Source organism: Suillus paluster (assembly GCF_016628075.1).
Source record: "Suillus paluster strain FC165 chromosome Unknown EDB91scaffold_83, whole genome shotgun sequence".
In the NCBI taxonomy this organism is placed as follows: Eukaryota; Fungi; Basidiomycota; class Agaricomycetes; order Boletales; family Suillaceae; genus Suillus; species Suillus paluster.
Window position 1 is genome coordinate 137,816 of NW_024537643.1, and position 18,096 is coordinate 155,911.

An 18,096-nucleotide genomic window follows, 5' to 3' on the forward strand; every position below is an offset into this window, starting at 1 on the left:
GTTATCACTAAGAATAATGTCTGCAGGACGTGCATTGGTGAAAGAAGATGCCTCTGAGGACCTGATGACATCTTGACGAGATGCAGCTAGACCACCGTGCGGTTGTGAGGTAAATTTGACCCTCTTGTGAGTAATCGGCAGACTTGATGAAGGAGTGATAATGTATTCGGCCATGGCCAAGTCCAGTGTCATGTTGTCCACGCACACGACCCCGACTCCGACCCCGACCCCAGCTGCTATGACCACGATTGTTTCATGAGCTATGAAATTCATGATCAATCCCACATCATGCATTGAGCAGATATACAATACCTGGTGGGTCACTGCTGGTGATGCCTCCACTAGAGCTCGACATTGCATGGTCTGAATCGTCTGATGAGTCCAGACTTATGGGAGTGAGTGAGGATGTGCTTTGGGATCCTCCCAATCCTTATGTATCGGATTCTTGTCATGCGAGAACCCTTCTGTGAAGCCCATGGCAGAGTTTGCCAATGTTTGCCAATGTGAGTGATATAAGATACGTTGATTGAAACCTTTTCCCATCATCGAGCAACCACATCTTTAGCTATCTTCAGCCACTGAGCGTTGTTATTACATCGAGCTCCATCTGTTTGTCCAAAATGAATGTCTTTCCCATGGTGGTTAAGGAACAAACCTTCAGTTTGTCCAAACTGGTCACAGTGGTGGAGCTTTTGCGCAATCAACTATGTAAGTCAGCATAATAACACTGGCTTGTCGTCGCACTCAAATCATCATTTTTAGTTCTCACACATGCCCATGCTGAGGCTGGCGTTGACCTCCCTGACTATGTGGAGGAAGTGCTAGCAGTAGGCTACTGCCCAGGTTGCGTTCTTTGTTCTCATAGGCAAATTTGTTACGTCTGTCGCACTCAAATTCCCCCGGCAGTTTCCCTTAGCAACAGTCCAGACCTACCTGAAGGAGGAGGTAAGTTTTCGCTTCATGTAAAAAGCTATACCAGATCCTGATCGAACACACCAGATGAGGCTCAGAGTGTCACAGACACGAGTTCCTTGACCAGCGTGGCTACTACAGGCAATGTTGCACCTCCTGCAGCAGCTGGTGTTGCAGCTACCAACGCTGCGCCACCCCCAGTCACCATTGCAGCTACCAACACTGCACCACCCCCAGTCACCATTGCTGCTGCTACATCTCTCACCACCACTGCTCCACATCACGGGAGTACTTCTGCTTCAGCCTGCTGGTACATCATTACTGTTGGATGTGAGACCGGTGTATTTCAAGGCTGGTACGTATCCTCCTTCTCATCTAGACCTAGACATCTCAATTCAATGTTCTTCCAGGCATAATGTCCATTCACATGTAGTAGGTGTTCCTGGAGCTTGTTTTGGACAGTACACCTCTCGTGCTAGTGCAGATGAGGCATATGCCCAGGTGCTGCAAGATGGCACTGTGCAGGAGTTGCCACTCTGATGGTTGCTGCTGCTAGCAAACGAATGTGATACCTAGTGTATATACGAAATATGTACTTGTCGCCCGTGTGTTTCTTATCTGTACTTACTGCCCACGTGTTTCTTGCTTGAAATCATGATATCATTTCTTGAACACATTTTGTTCTCTGGGAGGTTGAAGTAGCTTGCTACTGCATCGGACGACAGCTCACAGTCAGGAATATTGGTTGTGTACTATGTCGGAACGGTCAGGATTCAGGAATATTTACTATGAGTGTCACAGCGGGCAGTTCTTATTGGCATCAGACAAAGATTCAATGTCAAGTCACGCTTCAGACGGTTCAAGGTCAGGAATATTATGAGTATGAGGGCAGGCAGCCTTGTTGCACCAGTCACAATGTCAACACTGACAGTAACTGTGGAAGGTCGACATAGCTATATGACCTTAATAGCTAGCGAGCTTATGGTGAATTCAGTTTTGAAGTGTACCAACGGTTAATTTCCCAAACCATTAATCTCCCAACGGCATTATTCTCCCAAACACGTTCAACACTACCACTTAACACTCTCGAAACAACACTTATAATACCAGTTAACTCCTACTGCTCCACTTGACACCAATGGGGGGTCATCCATTCAAATACAAGGATGACACTGAGAGGGCCCAAGCAGCGCATGAATCCCACAGAAAATACTATCAAATGTAGGTGACTCGTCAATTCAATGCATGCTCATAGTGAGACACTTGTCTCTAGGAACAAGAAGGCTATCTGCGAAAAGAATAGCAGATATCGTGCAAATTGGATGACAGGCAATGCCCAGTGCACTACCACCTCTCTAGAAACTGCAACAATGAAGCTCTGCCCTACCTCTTGCCCTACCTCTGAGACAAGCCCCTTTCAGATCATTATTGTGCCGGAATCAAAGCAAACCACCGGAATACGCAGGCCAGGTCACTCAAAAACTCAACCGTTACATGTGTAAGATGTTCTTACAATTACGAACTAAGTTTTACTAATTTATGGCCGTCGTTGTTCAACGCTGCAAAGCCAGCAGTTCAATTGTGCCCAGGCTGCACTACTGGACTGTACTGATGTACCAGTGCAACAATTCTGCAAAAAACTTTACGACCAGCTCTTATGCAGTGTCGAGACATGGGAAACTGCCATCTGCAAGCTTCTCGAGGTCCTCACGCATCTTGAAGAGGTTCAGGTTGGTCTGCAGGCACTGGAAGCAAGTGTGCTCGAAGAGATGGGCATGACAAGATTTTTCAAGGAGGTCTGTGCAATTTCTAAGCAGTGCAAAAAGATTATAGCTGCAATTGAGGAACTGTGGTGCTATGGAACATCAGGGATGTCCGACCTTGCTGACAGGCGCAGGCAGGGGGACTTACTGTATGAGACTCTGTGATGTGCTACTATAATTGTCGATAAATGTTGACTGAGGACTTACAGACTTTCAGAGATTGTAAGCACACATATCTGCCGGGTCCTTGTAAATTGTAATGCATTAACTTTATCATAGTTATTATAGAGAATAAGTTGCATTCTTACACTCTTCCGCCCTTCCCACTCAATGTCTCAAAAACTCGAAGCACAGTACCTGTCTCCAGCTCAATGCGCATTTCTTGCTGAACTATATGACAGATTCGACAAGATTCCCATTAGCGACTATGACAAGTTCTTGGAGTCTGTTTATGAGGTATGGTTTGCTCGATGGCCTGAGCACAATGTCTACCTTTCCTACTGCGGCATCTACCCGGGTGGGGATACCACAACAATTAGCAGCTTGGGGGAAGCTATCATCCAGGCATGGATTCCAAAACGCCGAGAGGTAAAGTTCTATTTGCTTCTATTCTACTTCAACCTTTGATCACCCTTGGTTCGCAGTTGATTAAGAACTATTTTTTCAGGAGAAAGGCAGCTCACTTGCGCAATGACTTTGACACCGCCAGATGTATTAGAGTTTACTTGGATATGCATGCCATGCATACCATCCAGTAAGTGTTAAATGTTCAGCACATACTGTAGCAGAAGACCGGACTTAAAGAACCCGCAGACAGCTGAATACACCTGCGGGTTGTATGTTGTACAGAGAACTCTAAGATAGATATATTGAGGTTCTTTGTAGCATAGATAGATGTTCGTGTTCACATTGAGATTCTCTGTTTGCAGCGAAGTTGGATACCAAGTAATGCATTAGCATCTGGTATATACTCGTGACATCGAGATCCTCCATTTGACAGCAAAGTTGAATATTGACAGCGACTAAGTAATACATTGTATGTTCCGTGTCTCGGTGCGCGTCTGGTATACTTGTGACATCACAATCCTCCGTTTGACAGCAAAGTTGCATATCAAGTAATGCATTATATGTTCTGTGTCTTGGTGTGCTATACTCATACTCGAACCCCCCTTGCCTATGTGTTCGCGCAGTACTCAACACAATGGCTCCACCGACATGGGCTATGGATGAGCAAGATGTCATCCTGATGTCAATGTTAGCTGAATATTGCACTTACATGCCGACAAAAAATTACATGGAGTTCTGGCCCAAAATCAACAAGAATTTTTTTGCCCAATGCCCAGTCCATAAAATATACTATCCCGATGTTGATGACAAGGACAAGCTGACCGAGGAGCAAAAGGAGGTGTATAAGACACCATTAAAAAAGCGAAAAGAAGTACATGTTCACTTGCATTATCGAAACATATGCTTACTGTCAATCACAGCAAATTGTGTGCTGGTATCGGTGGAAGACAAACCCTGCGCGTCTTGCATGTTCAGGTGGTTCAAGAGGAGTGCTTGCCATGGAAAAAACACTCGCAGGAGGCACATCCATGTGTGCACCAAAGGAAGTTGAGGTTTACTCGCAGATGTACTATGCCGACCACATCAAGCAGTCAGCCGACAACGCAATTGCGGAGGGGGGAATTACCTCATGTGGCTCTAAGCTCCGCATGCGTCGTGAGACCACGGCAGAGAAATATGAGGCGGAGTCGATTACTGTGAAAGAGAAGGTTAAGAAGGAGCACTGAAAGTTGAAAAAGAAGTTCAAGAAAGCCCGCAAGGTCGCCCAAGCTAAGGTGAGGGAAGAGGTAGATGATGATACCAAGATTAAGTACGTACTTTTACTTTGAGCATTTCTTCAGCAAGATTCACCATTACGCAGGGCAATCCATGACCTTCCGGTGGTGTTAGATCGTATCTTCCGACACCTGAGCCACATGACTGGTGGATGGAAGTTCTCCATCCTCATGGGTGGCCGCAATCCAGAAGTTGGGGGTAATATACGATTCTTTGAGTATGTGCCAAGTTATCTATTTATAATCAATCAGTAATTAAATCATCCGACAGTTATCACCTTGGTGAATGCGCCACTGGTGGCCAGTTTGCAGACTTGTATGTCATGTACAGTGAGGTTCTTAAGGCATTTGTGAGTTTTGTGGACAGTACTATCAGTAAGTGATTGGCATGGGGAATTGTGTGCTTACTGATGTTAAACTTGATGTTTAGAGCACGAGGACTCTCTCCCAGCTACCAACCGCGACCACGACAGAGAGAGAGAGATCAAATGTGATGATAATGACTCAGATGATGAGGGTTCAGATAGTGAGGTGGATGAGGTTCACAGTGGTGAAAGTACCGCTGCAGCAAAAGTACCAGGGGGCAATATTGGTCCTGGAAGCTCAAGGGAGTGGGGTGCACTTTATCAGTTGACTCCAAACGAGTGTAATGCATCACCATCACAAACACAGTTCAACTTACTCGCTCAGGTGGGCTCAAGGTTAATGCATCACATTCACGAGTTTAATGGAACTACACCACAGGACTTAAGCTCACATACGCATGACTTGGACTTTCTCGCTTCCACTGAGCCATTTGACTATGAGGCTGCAATATCCTCTTTTCTGGAGACATCTGTTGGGGCCAGCATGGATTCAGAGGGTGGCGCTGACTTACATCTGCCTTTTCTGCCTCCTGTGGGGCGTGAAGTTCCAATCCCTCCATTTGTCTGGCCTATGCCTCCTACTCCCCTTGCTTTTCAGTTAGACCCAGCGCTCCATGGGCCTCAGCCTCCTGTGTCCATCGAAGCTCCTGCTCATACTCTCTCTGCAGCGCCTGCTCATACTCTCTCTGCAGCGCCTGCTCATACTCCCTCTGTAACACCTGCTCCCCCTACATTCCAGCAAGCATCTGCGACACACAGACCTCCTACTCCCTCTACTTCTGCTCCCCCTACATTCCAGCCAGCACCTGCGATGCCCAGGCCTCATGCTCCCTCTACTTTTGAGCCAGAGCCATCGATCCCCGCACCTCTCTCTGCAGTGCCTGCTCTCCCTACATTCCAGCAAGCATCTGCGACACCCAGACCTCCTACTCCTTCTACTTCTGCTCCCCCTACATTCCAGCCAGCACCTGCGATGCCCAGGCCTCCTACTCCCTCTACTTTTGAGCCAGAGTCATTGATCCCCACACCTCAGGCATCTCAGTCAGCACCTGCGTCTGAGTCTCGTGCTCCCTCTGTGTCTGCTCCCTCTGTGTCTGCTCCCTCTGTGTCTGAGCCAACACCAGCACTTTCTGTATTGGCACCTGAGCCTCTTCCGGTCTCAGTGTCTCAGCCCATTGCTCGCCATATTGAAGAAGAACAGCCTGGCGCTCGGCATACTGGTAGGGCACGCCGATCAGTCCCTTTCAATCGCTGTGAATTGAACAATGTCATTGGTGATACTCCTCAGCGGTCTGGTCAAGTAGGCAGAGGCGCAAATGCTACATCAACAACACAGGGCTCAAAACGCAGCAGCAAACGCAATGCTGAGAACACTGGTAACACATCTAATAAAAAGTGAGTGTTGTTGAATTTTTGTTGTTTTCCATCATTGAGTTCTCGTTCAGAAAATCTAAGGTTGCATGATTGCGAGTGCTGTCCATCTTACTGTTGGTTGTACATATTGCCTAACATCTTGATTCTTCATGGCATGCATACTTCAATTGGCAGTACTGCACTGTGCCGTCTGTCTTACTGTTAGCTGTACATATTGCTTAAAATCTCGAATCTGTTTCAATCTAATCTATTGGTTGTGCTCAACTACATGTGAACAAGAAATGCCGGACCTTGTTAAGCTATGACAATGTATACTTTGAAGTTTGTCGCTACAAGTTTGGACTTCAATGAAATTTTGGACGCTCGGGAAATGCTGCCATCAAAGTTTGACAAAATTTGGGACACTCGGGAAATGCTGTTGTTGAACTTTGTCGCTCAACGGTTGAATGAAGTTTTCAGAAGTGTGGGGTATGTATGCGCTATCCCCAACCAACACAGCCACGCAGTACAAAGGCAAACCAACTTCTCTACAAAGGTAGCCAGGTACAGGAAGGCCCGCTACCAGCCTACCACCCACATTTAAAGGGTCCGAGGGTAAGGGCTCATAAGGTACCCACTCACTTTTAATGGCTGGGGTAGGTAACCCGATTTTTAATGGCCAGGGAAGCTGGATTAGGCAACCAGAAGTGCCCCCACTGGGCAATAGCGCTAATGCATCACTCCTGTAAGGTACCCACCCAATTTTTAATGGCCAGGGAAGCTGGATTAGGCAACCGGAAGCGCCCCCGCTGGGCAATAGTGCTAATGCATCACTTAGAGTGCTAATGCATTACTGATGCATTGGGATCCTCGAAGATTCACCAAGGATTCTCGATGAGCAGTAGTAACTGTTGATGCATTACAAGTGTCTTACAGCCGTAATCCCTTAATGCATCAAAATGACACTATGGGCTGATCAGCGTGCAATCCATCATGACAGCCATAAAATCCCTGTCAAAAGAAGCAGGCATTCAAATCAAACGTGCAGTGCGGACACTGACAACAGCACTTGCCTATGACAACTTTGACATTGATTTTAAGACTGCGCAGCCCACAATTGAGCATCAATCCCAATTTGTCAGTTCTACTTCTGCACCCGCAATACCATTGTATGGTGTTGATGACCCTGCCGTCCTTTGCTGCTCGCAGGAGATACAACAGCGTGAATTGAGTGGTGCAGTTAGGGCATCCCTAGCTGCCGGAAAACTTACAGTGAAGGATTTGCACATTTTTCATCAAGAACATTCTTACAGGACAACCTTACCAGGACAACATCTATTTCCACACGAGGAAAACTTCGCCTGGAATGTTTGTGACATCCTGCTCAACCATGGTGAGCATTTCGACTTCCTAAAACATCACCACGGCGATCCAGTCATTGTTAATGCCATCCCACTGCACAAGACAACACAGATACCTTGCCGAGCGATGCCCATCAAACAATCAACGACCGATGGAAACATCGAGGTGATGGACAGCCTTTTGAGACAAGGCAGAATTGGGGAGTGCGAAGACGTCGATTTTGATCCACAGTATGATGTCAACATGTCTGAGAACATCCTCCTTGTCCACGGAGATATTTTGACAAAGGAACAGTTAGATGCAATTATCAAATCACAATGCATTGAGGACACACCTAAACACCACTTTCAGCACGTAGTGTTTGTCCCTGGTCTCTTTCACTTCAAAATGGCATGTGCTGATGCACTGTGGCATACATGGATCCAACCACAAGCTGGTCGAACAGATGTCAATAGCCTATGGCAACATGTTGGGATCTTGAGGCTGGGTGAAAGTGGAAAATTTGCGTCAAAACCAGGCTTTTGACGGATGCATGATGTTCTGCATCACGATCTCTGGGTGTCAATACTCGACTGTTGGCTGGTTGAGGCTCAAACAAGAGACAGCACATGGGACTCACTCAAAGTGTTTGCAAAATGTCTGCCATCATGGGAGCTAATCGTTGAGATGTCAGAGTGTATTATCAACAAGTACGTTACCAACACAACGGCACTCATGCACCTGTGCCAGCAACCCACACAAGGACACGATCAGCAGCTTGAAAACCAGGTGCTCTGTAACCACGATGAACTACTCTATGTCGACCTCTGTCATGCGATGAACAGTGGTGACATCGGATGAGTCGAGGCCTCTTTCTTATCCTGGATCTACATATTCAAAGCAACAAAAAAGCACAAATATGCTTATCATACAGCTCACTTTATGGTACAAATGTGGTATGTGTATCCTGAGGACCTACAGTGTGTATGGTTCTGTCAGAGTATGTTGCACATTAACCAAAAAATATAATACCTATAGACGATTAATCCGGCTGAATTGGCTTTGCAACCCCACAGGAAAGGCATTCAAATTTCGACCTGTGGATTGGCTTGTGGAATGGAACAATCTGTATACAAAGGTTTGAGGTTTCCGTCAGCGAACTAAAGTACAACACAACTTGACAGAAGATTGGTAGGTCATCTTTGCAGGGACAGTATCAAATCACATGCTCCAACACATCATCAACAAGTCCCCTCTAATCAAACTGTACCGGGAATGCCACATCACGATCGAGAATGGATTTCATCTGAAAAACTGCACCATGAAGCATGTGCCACCAGATATGACAAGAACATTATGAAAACTGCATGATGAAATACAAAGGCACTCACCGCATAAATTCATTGCTGGAAGACATGCTGACCATCAAGTGGAGGATGAGATTGTTGAAGGGATGACCATGTTGATGCAGGACAAGGAAGTGCTAATGGATTGTGATGGAGAGGTGGATGTAATGGGGCCTGAGGATGTCATTGATTATTGATGCTACTGCTAGTAGCACCGCTAGGGACCATGTTTTCTTGATCGACATTGACATTGGAACCAGCCATCTGCATTGGACAAAGACGGTTCCTGGCTGTCAACAGCAACTCAATTTTGATCTGTGCAGAACAGGACAGTGGACATACCATTATGGCTGACTTGCTTGCATTTGAAACACACTGTTGCTTTACATGGTTTCTTAAGAGCCACATTGCTATGGACACTTGCAGAGAGAACTGAGGGGTCAAGCGCTGCTTGGGGTAATGTATTTGTGAATTGAATGTTGGGTTGTGGTGCTGGCATGACAGCTGGGGGAGGATAGTGATTGCAAACCAAAACCAAGACATTTTGGCCATACTCGTCAGCATAGCACCAATCCGTTAAGTCTCGGAGGGCAGAAACATCAGATAGCTTTGAGTGGTGGGAGAGATTAACAATCCACGTTAAGATCGGATCAGGAAGGATAAGGGCAGGACCGAAAAATGGATCGTTTATCCCCAAATCAACAAGCATCTTCTGGCACCAGGCATTGAGGCCATTCCGTAGTGCATAGTCCCTTGTGTCCATCTCATATACAGCAAGCTTGGTTTTCCGTTTTCACTTTGGCTTTACTGGAGGTGCACTGGAGAAAAGCAAGAATGCGTGGGGAGTGCAAACATCACAGCAAAACCGCAGCTTCATTGTGCACTTCTCACATCTCTTACAACAGTAACCATTATCATCATCTTATGTTATAGACGTCAGGAACAGCCGCCGCATCAGAACACCACAACTCATCAATCAGATTATTCCCAAAGTACTCATCTGTTATTCTGCACCTACAGATTGTTTGATTTCCAGCATCGATGAAAGCTTCCATGGCCGCTACCTCATACTCTTCTATGCACAGACCAGTGGATGATGGCAGGAGCTTGCTAGGAGTTGGTGTGGAAGTGCCAACCCCAGTATTCCTGTAAGATGCGATGGTATCATTAAGTTCATCACCATCTGATTCACTGCTGCTATCACTTCTCTCGTGACCCTCAGGCTGTTCATGAGTCCTACCTCCATTATTCCCCTTTATTGCAATAGCTCGCTTTACATCACCCACAGCCCCTTCAAGGCATGCCACCTTCTTTGGAGAACCCTGTTGGACTCTCGCTTTCTGTTTCCCATGATGTACCTTCTTTGCATGTCCCCTCCTTCTCTTGTAATCCTTTTCAACAAAATATATACTGCTTGCCTCAATGGAAGGATCTCGAGCAGCACGGCCTAACCTTTGCATCAATGTACACAGACTGGATATATATCCCCACTGGACTACTAACTCAACATCTCGAATGTCCAGTCCCTGTTGTATTGCATTAGCATGCACGATTGAGCAAAGGCCAGTGAGATGGAGTGAACTAACCATTCCCACAGCATCTGTACAACACATCCCCCACAATTTGCCTCCATGTAACTTCTCCATCATGTCAGTCCTGAATTCCTGCATCATTCTGGAGTGAAACCAAATGATCTTATGCTGGAGCTCCGGATGCAGCTGACTGTGCAGGTACTCAGCCATTCTCTGTGAGTCTTGTCTTGAGTTACAGAATATCATGAATTTCAGGGGATGTATTCCTTGTAGCAAGCGAAGGATGTGATTGATGTTGTGGAAGCTGTTCGCTGAATGTAGCATCTCAATAACAGCAACCTGTATGTTTCATCAGTTGTTTGAAAGTCGGATCATGGAGGTGTTATCATGCTGCATATTCAGAGACACTGAGACATCTTTCAGGATGTGTGATGGCAAGGTCGCTGAGACGATGTGAAAAGGTACATGTGATGGCAGCAGCCAACGAAGTCTCCCAAGTTGACTATATTCAGGACGAAAGTTCTTGCCCCATTGACTGATACAGTGCCCCTCATCAACAATGATATTGAATAATTGTGCCGTGAAATCTCTCACTCTCCATAGATTGTTGAAGCACCGGTCATTGATAATAAGCTCGGGGCTTGCAACAATCACTCAATATTTACAGCTCTTGATATCTGCTTCATAGATCAGGGTGACTCCAACAATAGTGAAAAAGACTTGACATACATTGGATTATGCTGTCTGTTGCATTTGCACCAGTCAAATTCACCACAGAAATACCCAGCTGCTGCAACTCATTGATATTCTGGTCACTGAGTCCGTTGAGTGCAGTAATAAGGACTACCATGCCATCATTATTGAAAAGGAGGGGAATCCAGAATGTTAGTGTTTTTCCTGCCCCTGTTGGAGCAATGGTAATAACATCCTTCCAATCCAGTTGTGCTTGGGCACACTGCAGCTGAAATTTGCATGGTGCAATGTTGAAATTAACTTCGACAGTGTCTTTGATCACTGAAGCATCTGGGATCGTATATCGTAGAACAGACATTGCGTAATAGATCTGATGTTGTCCAAGTAGGAAGGTGATATCAATACTGTATATGGGAGTGGCAGGGCAGGAGGGCGGGACACAGGCTGACACATACTTGAGATAGGCGGCAGGTTGAAATTTTTTGGGCAGGACAAACAAGGCCCAACTATTGCACCACAACAAGTTTTACCAGTCGCTCTGTGGGGAGTTGTCCTCCAAAATTTCAGCTATAGTATGATGACTAATGTTTTGTTTTATTTGTATCATGGCTGCTCTAGGATGAGAGGACTTCTCCCCACAGGCGGATGGGTTGGAGTCTGGCTTTTACTAGGTCAAACGCTCGCTGATCTGTAGGGTCCCATGACCATTTCGTCAATTGAGCCGCCACCTTGGACAGGTGCTGCATGTCGACATGAACACTGTCACACCCAGCAGTGAGGTACCTCACAGAGCCGATGAACTGCATTAACAGTTCTTTCAATGTGGGTGGGCGTCTTCCAATTTACGATTTTATCGACCTTATGAGGGTCGAGGCAGATACCCTCATCATCAATTACATGCCCTAGGATGCACAGTTCTTGCATAAAAAAACTGTAGTTTATGCTCACTCAGGTAGAACTTATTAGCTCTCAAGGTGTCGATGATGGTTTTGACATGTCGAACATGATCTTCAGCTGAGTCAGAATAGATTACAATGTCATCCAGATAGACGTCCATAAAGATGCCAATGTAGGGACTGAATATCTGGTTCATCAAGGACTGGTAAGTGGCTCCCACATTGCAGTCACCAATTTGCATGACGTGGCTAATCATGGTACTGTCAGGGGTAGCGAATGATGACTTTGGTACGTCCTCAGGGATGATGCGGATTTGATCATAGGTGTCTTTGCCATCTAGGAGGGATTGATAAGGGTGATGTGTCACATTTCATAGCATGCCTTCTATGTCAGGTAGAGGGGAAGCTAATTTGCAGGTGTTTTTATTTCTCTTGTGAGTATTGAGGACGGTTCTCAGTTGCAGAGTCTCATCCTTAGTCACCTTTTTCATTATCATTGGGACGGTGTTGGAGCCACTATAGAATTCCCAGCGCCCAGTGCGGATATAATCATTGTGCTTATTGCGCCACAGAGGGCGAAGTGCTTCTGGGCACTGTGATTGGCGCCATGTGTATGTAGCATGATCATTGATAAGAGGGATAACATGGTTGATATCTCAGAGAGGAGGCAAGGGGGTTTCAATTGGCTCTTTGCAGATATTGTTTGTGTACTGATGCAATTCCTCTCTATAGGATTCAATAGGGTTACTTGTCAATCCGGAGCCCCACAGTTCAAGAACTTGCATCTGTGCTCTTCAAATAGGTAAGGGGTCCAGGCTTCTAATTTTTATCTCAGGGGGATTAAATCCCAGTAGGATCTGGTGTTGAAATAAGAAGGGCATGCCCAAAATGACATCATAAGAATCTAGGTTCATGATGTCAAAGGTACGGTTGCATTTAATATCTTGATAGGTAATTTCAACATTCGTAGTGGCTTTGACAACACTACATGATCCTGAGACAGTGAGCTGAAGGGGAATTGGCTTCTCAAGTATGTCATATCTCAGCTTCAATTGATCGACAACGGTAGTGGAGATGAAGTCATTAAGGGACCCAGAGTCTAACAGTCTAACAATGCTCGGCAGGGCCATCCATTCACTAGGATGATTATGACAATCGATCACAGGAGAATCTGAGATGTTGTCCTCAGTTGGGCAGCCTGTCATTGTAGAGTTCACAAGTCAGGTAGGTTGTTTTGTTTACTGGAGCTGCCCCCACAATATAATGATTCAGTGATAGGGAGGTCTCCATTGCCTAGAGGGTCGGTGACCCAAGGATCATCTTTATCAGATGATTCACTGTTAAGTAGGGCAGGTAATTCATCTTCAGGATCGGACAGGAGGCCTGTCTGATGATCAGTGCAGGTGCTGTCAGTATCACTAATCATAGATGCCTTGTTGTGCTGGCCTTTTACCATGAGTCCCATCCAAGAGGCTTTGGATGACTTTGGATGACGATGCTGTTCTCATAAGGTCAGCATAGTTCCTTAGTTTCAAGTCTGTAAGCCACACAACAGCATCAAAGTTGGGGTCAATCATTTGCTCATAGTAAATGATATAATCATCAAGATTGTGCTTGTCCGAGCCCAGGTAAGTGTTTGGTCCTCTGTGGTTAAATAGGCTAAACCTGTCCCTTCCATAGGGGTCATATATCGGGTCATGTAACTCATCAGTTGGGAGTGGAACAGCTAGTTGCAAGATTGCTAGTGTTTGCTGTGCTATCAAGAGGTGCTTGGCAATGTCCAGTTCATTTAAGTCAGACATATATGCAGCCATGCCATATAGGCCATGGATAATACCTTCCTCTATCGCTGCAGAGCGAATATCAGCACTCGTAACTCCAACAGCACTGGCTTGCAGGGAAGATACTCTCACGTTAAGTTTGAATGGGAGTCTGTGTTGTTTTGGACAATCCTTTGCAAGGTGGCCTGTTTGCTCAAACTTGAAGCACTGGTTATTGTCTCTGAGTCTTTTTAATCGATCAGCACTCTTCTTAGGGTTGTTGTCAGCATGCACTGAGTTCCTCCCAGTGTTCTGACATCCTTGGCAGTTGTGGTCATGCTGTGTATTGGGTCAGCTCAGTCTGGGATGAGCAGCATGTACTGATAGGGATGGGGCTCATGGTCATGAGTCATGGTGTCTCATGTCAGGATGGTTTTGACATTCAAGTCTATTGTTTTGACAAGATAATCCCGCTGCAAGAGTGGGATTAATAGCAAGAAGGATATTTGGGTCCTTTGGATTTTTAATGAACATGCACTTGGTCCATAGTGCTTTCTTCTCTAATGTTTCGAGGCTCACAGTATTGGGTTCATAGCCCTTGTCTACCAGGGAGGCTTTGATGTAAGGTAGGCAGTTCATCCAGAATTGCCACACCTTCTCCCGGTCATTGACATCACCAGCCATATCAGCAAGGTTGTGAAGTCTTCATAAGTAGTCTTGCACGTATTGCTTATTGTCTTGATGACAGTCCAGGAACTTCTGGCACTGTTGCATTCAAAAGTCTGGGGGGAATATGTAGTAAGCGAGTAGTCCTTTTGGAGGTCTAGGATGTCTCTTTCATAGAATCGGTATGTTTGATCACTTAGGTACTTTCCTACCATTCGCAAGCTTTGAATCATGGTGAGTCGAGCTCATTCCTTCCAATCACACACTTCTCTAACCAATTTCTTAAAGGTGGTAGCATTAGACTCACTGTTGTAAGTAAATGGGGGTTCGTTTTTAATCAAGCTTTTCTGATACTGAAGTAGGTTAAGTTTTGTGCAATACTCACAACGCGCCAGCCGCTTGGCATGCTTGGTCTCAGTGGAGTCACTATTGTGATTGGACTCTGGCTCTAGGGCTAGGAAGTCCACGGACCCAGGTTGTCTGGATAAGAGCCTAACATCGCTCACCTAACAGAACTATTTCAGGGAAGGATGGATGAGGCACATTGATAGCGTGTATTGAGCACTTGTGTTGGCTAGGACTTTGTCTTGATGACAGGGGGGGTTGGGCGACTTTTTCAAACACTTCGGTTAGACAGTCATTTATCAGTTGGACCTGAGGTAAGTTCACAGCCTGTGATGCTGGGACTTGTGCACTCATGTGTTGGGTGCTGTAGGCTTCTCAAACGTGGTTTTGTGACTCCTCTTCATGGATTTGACTTTGCAAGACGAGTATTTCAAGCTCTCTAATTCAATCAAGGAGTTCGGTAATTTCGTAGTCATGCTCATTTAATTTTTCTTGTGTGTGCTTGCGATATTGTCTTAGATACAGGTTCTTGTTATGGGAAAGCCCAGCTTTCCAACAGTGCACTTGATAGGGTTAATCCCATGTCCGCTTCATGGAGCACCGAGACGATGGAAGACTGAATGGAGGCTGTCCATTCAGAATGACTGACTGAAGTTTCAATGGTAGAAGCTAGAGTCGTATATCACAAGTGAAGATCAAGTTAGAGAATACATGGTCTAACTACTGTGGTACATATAGGTATCGTCCTATGAGTTCAGGGTAGGCTTGGGTAGCCAGAAAGCGTCCCAACTAGGTAAGCGTCTATGTGAGTCATAAGGACTCAGAGATAAGAGCACCGGCTCAATGGTAAGGGTCCAGGGTATGGTACCGGCACAGTGGTAGGTGTCCAATTCAGATAACGCTATCTGTCATGATAAGCAATAGAATAAACAATAGTCAGTACCGGTGTATTGGTAGGGGCGATAAGGGAGAAGTGTGCAGCTTCTATTGATCCCGGTCTAGGTTGGTTCCAGAGCTGTCTTGCTCCAACAGCTGTCATGCTGTGCTCTGCAGTTTAGTCACGTGCCGGTGATGTCATCTGTCACATGTTGTAACACGGTTGTGACAGCGATATTTGGTGGAGACGATAGGGGTGTGAGGGTCCCTGTAACAGTTCTGATGTTGCAGTGATCAGTGCCAATCACTGTCATCCCAAGTTGCTCTTAGCAACACATCAGGGTCATTTGATCCAGGGTGGGCTGCACCAGCGAGTCCTTCATCATATTCTGTCCATCAATCCAACCAGTCCTTAGGTGAGGTTCCTAGGTTGGTGCTCTTTCCCTTTCCCTTGAACTTGGCAGGGATTCTTGGGGTTGATACTGTGGATAGTGGGTCACTGGTTGGTTTTAAGATTGGAAACTCAGGTACGTCTCTGATTTCATCGTCTTCGGGGAGGTCAGCCCAGTTGACTATATTTGACAGGTGCCAAGTACTTGGGGAACAGTGCAGATCATTCTCATATTTTCTATTTACAGGGCTAAGTAATGCCAAGGGGTGTAGTCCAGGGACACTCCCGAGTAGCAGGGAAACACTCATTGGTGTCAATCCATCTGAATCAGTACCATCAACCACTGAGGTTGTTTGAGGTATGCCTTCATTGATCGGTATCAACGAGGTACTAGAGTCTTAGGGAGAATCCATTGCTCCTGTTAAGGTCATGCTCAAGGGAAAGTTTACTCAAAGGGCTTTGGCTTCAGCTCATGTACTGCGCCCCTTACCCGAGTATGTGCCCTTAATTTCCAAGAGGCAGAGGGGAAGTCCGATGGAAGTCCAGGGAAGTCTGGAGGTCAGATGCAGAGGGAGTTCAACAGAACTCCAGAAGGCTAGGAACAAACAGAGTAGGGCTACTGCGGACAAGTCTGGAGTAGAAGCAGAACAGAGTTAGACTACCCTAAGGTAGAGCCGGAGTTATAGTCCTAAGGTTTAACCCTAAGACTTGGAGGTGGACGAGAGATCAGACTCAAGTCTGGAGGAGCAGGAATGAGCAGAACTAAGATGATATTTGAACTGAGGAGTACCGGAGTATTACAGGAGTTTATATACTGTAGGTATCATGTAAGTAAATCAGTCAGCAAAGTAAAAGCTATGTCTGAGGCATGTGGAAAGTCTATTAGTAAGTGCATAACAGATCAAAGCAGTGAAGTCGGAAATGAAGTACAATTGGATGGATCAGTAAGCAAAGCAGAGAGAACATAACCGGTAGCCAGAGAACAGTTATTCTAAAAGGAGATAGTTGCGAGTACAGAGATGAAGGCAGAGCGCCGGGTGGATAACAGGATGAAGAACCGGACTTTAGTAGGCGAGATCCGGAATTCCAGATCCGGAGGTATGGGATATGACAGCTCCCTCCACACTCACAGCAGTTGGCAGGTCAATGGTTGGGGGTTCGGCCCTCACACTATCTGACCGCTTGACTCCAGTGACAAATGATTCATCATGAGTCCAGGCACTCTCAATGCCCAGTTCAAGAGTGCCATTGTCTCTGCTCACTCTGCTCATGGGAGTCGGAGGGCGAGACAATGTACTAAGTGCACTAATAGATTTTGTTGACATTATAGGAGGAGAGTGAAGGGTCGTCAGGTCTGAGGGTGATCAATCCTCGTCAACAGCGGCTGTAGGAAGAAGGAGATGGGGAAGCTTTAGAGAATTGAGTTTAAAAATATGTGGCATTTAGGTAAACGTTCACACTACAGAGAGTTGGTTTTGGTGAAGGACTTAGGGTTCAAACAGAAGAAACTGGCCAAACTAAGCTTCATGTTTTGGTGGGGGTGAAAGATCAACTACCCATCTCCTACTACGAGTTCTACTTTATACTGTCGTTATGAGCCAATAGAATATCAAGGAATACTAAGGAATGAAGATAGAAGAATGTGCCTAAGAGATATATAATTTGTTGTTTAGGTGATGAATCAATTACTGGGCTTTTACAAGTGTAAAAGTTTTCCTATGCCCTCGGATAGGCTGTATATTTCTCACTGCCGGGGATTTATTCAACGTTACTGTGCAAACTTGCCGAACTGGGTTGCATAGTGCCCGTCCCAAGTGTCACAATTATTCACTAGGTAGGCTGTGGTTTATAGTACTATTATGTCTGGTTATAATGTTGATCTTCAATTGGGATTATAGCAGAGAGCATAGGATGGATTGGAAGATTTTTGTGTAATGGGATGAATTCTTGATGTGAATTATTATAGAACACAGCTGCATGTTGTGGGTACAGCTGGAGAATCTGAGTGAATAACGC

At 45.7% G+C, this 18,096-nt stretch overlaps 4 protein-coding genes across 4 annotated transcripts; 3 read left to right on the forward strand and 1 right to left on the reverse strand.

The window, feature by feature from the left end:
- Nucleotides 1–620: 620 nt before the first annotated feature.
- Nucleotides 621–1,452, forward strand: EDB91DRAFT_1253353 (uncharacterized protein; the record flags this gene model as incomplete). Its single annotated transcript, XM_041323636.1, has 4 exons — nucleotides 621–708; nucleotides 763–945; nucleotides 1,000–1,267; nucleotides 1,323–1,452. 4 exons carry the CDS (start codon nucleotides 621–623, stop codon nucleotides 1,450–1,452), a joined length of 669 nt encoding a protein of 222 aa, XP_041172364.1.
- Nucleotides 1,453–2,050: 598 nt separating this feature from the next.
- EDB91DRAFT_1085996 (uncharacterized protein) lies at nucleotides 2,051–6,345 on the forward strand (the record flags this gene model as incomplete). Its single annotated transcript, XM_041315975.1, has 16 exons — nucleotides 2,051–2,133; nucleotides 2,186–2,382; nucleotides 2,533–2,708; nucleotides 2,730–2,824; nucleotides 2,885–2,897; nucleotides 2,964–3,263; nucleotides 3,320–3,429; nucleotides 3,489–3,511; nucleotides 3,866–4,113; nucleotides 4,163–4,450; nucleotides 4,472–4,551; nucleotides 4,603–4,734; nucleotides 4,788–4,891; nucleotides 4,947–5,206; nucleotides 5,261–6,276; nucleotides 6,327–6,345. 16 exons carry the CDS (start codon nucleotides 2,051–2,053, stop codon nucleotides 6,343–6,345), a joined length of 3,144 nt encoding a protein of 1,047 aa, XP_041172365.1.
- Nucleotides 6,346–7,839: 1,494 nt separating this feature from the next.
- Nucleotides 7,840–8,935, forward strand: EDB91DRAFT_1239323 (uncharacterized protein; the record flags this gene model as incomplete). Its single annotated transcript, XM_041321839.1, has 6 exons — nucleotides 7,840–8,102; nucleotides 8,196–8,422; nucleotides 8,477–8,555; nucleotides 8,614–8,713; nucleotides 8,771–8,788; nucleotides 8,825–8,935. The coding sequence occupies 6 exons, from the start codon at nucleotides 7,840–7,842 to the stop codon at nucleotides 8,933–8,935; spliced, it is 798 nt and encodes a 265-aa protein (XP_041172366.1).
- Nucleotides 8,936–9,838: 903 nt separating this feature from the next.
- Nucleotides 9,839–11,504, reverse strand: EDB91DRAFT_1239324 (P-loop containing nucleoside triphosphate hydrolase protein; the record flags this gene model as incomplete). The annotated part of the gene is made up of 7 exons (XM_041321840.1): nucleotides 9,839–10,212; nucleotides 10,243–10,447; nucleotides 10,508–10,792; nucleotides 10,862–10,975; nucleotides 11,048–11,106; nucleotides 11,183–11,356; nucleotides 11,408–11,504. The coding sequence occupies 7 exons, from the start codon at nucleotides 11,502–11,504 to the stop codon at nucleotides 9,839–9,841; spliced, it is 1,308 nt and encodes a 435-aa protein (XP_041172367.1).
- Nucleotides 11,505–18,096: the final 6,592 nt, after the last annotated feature.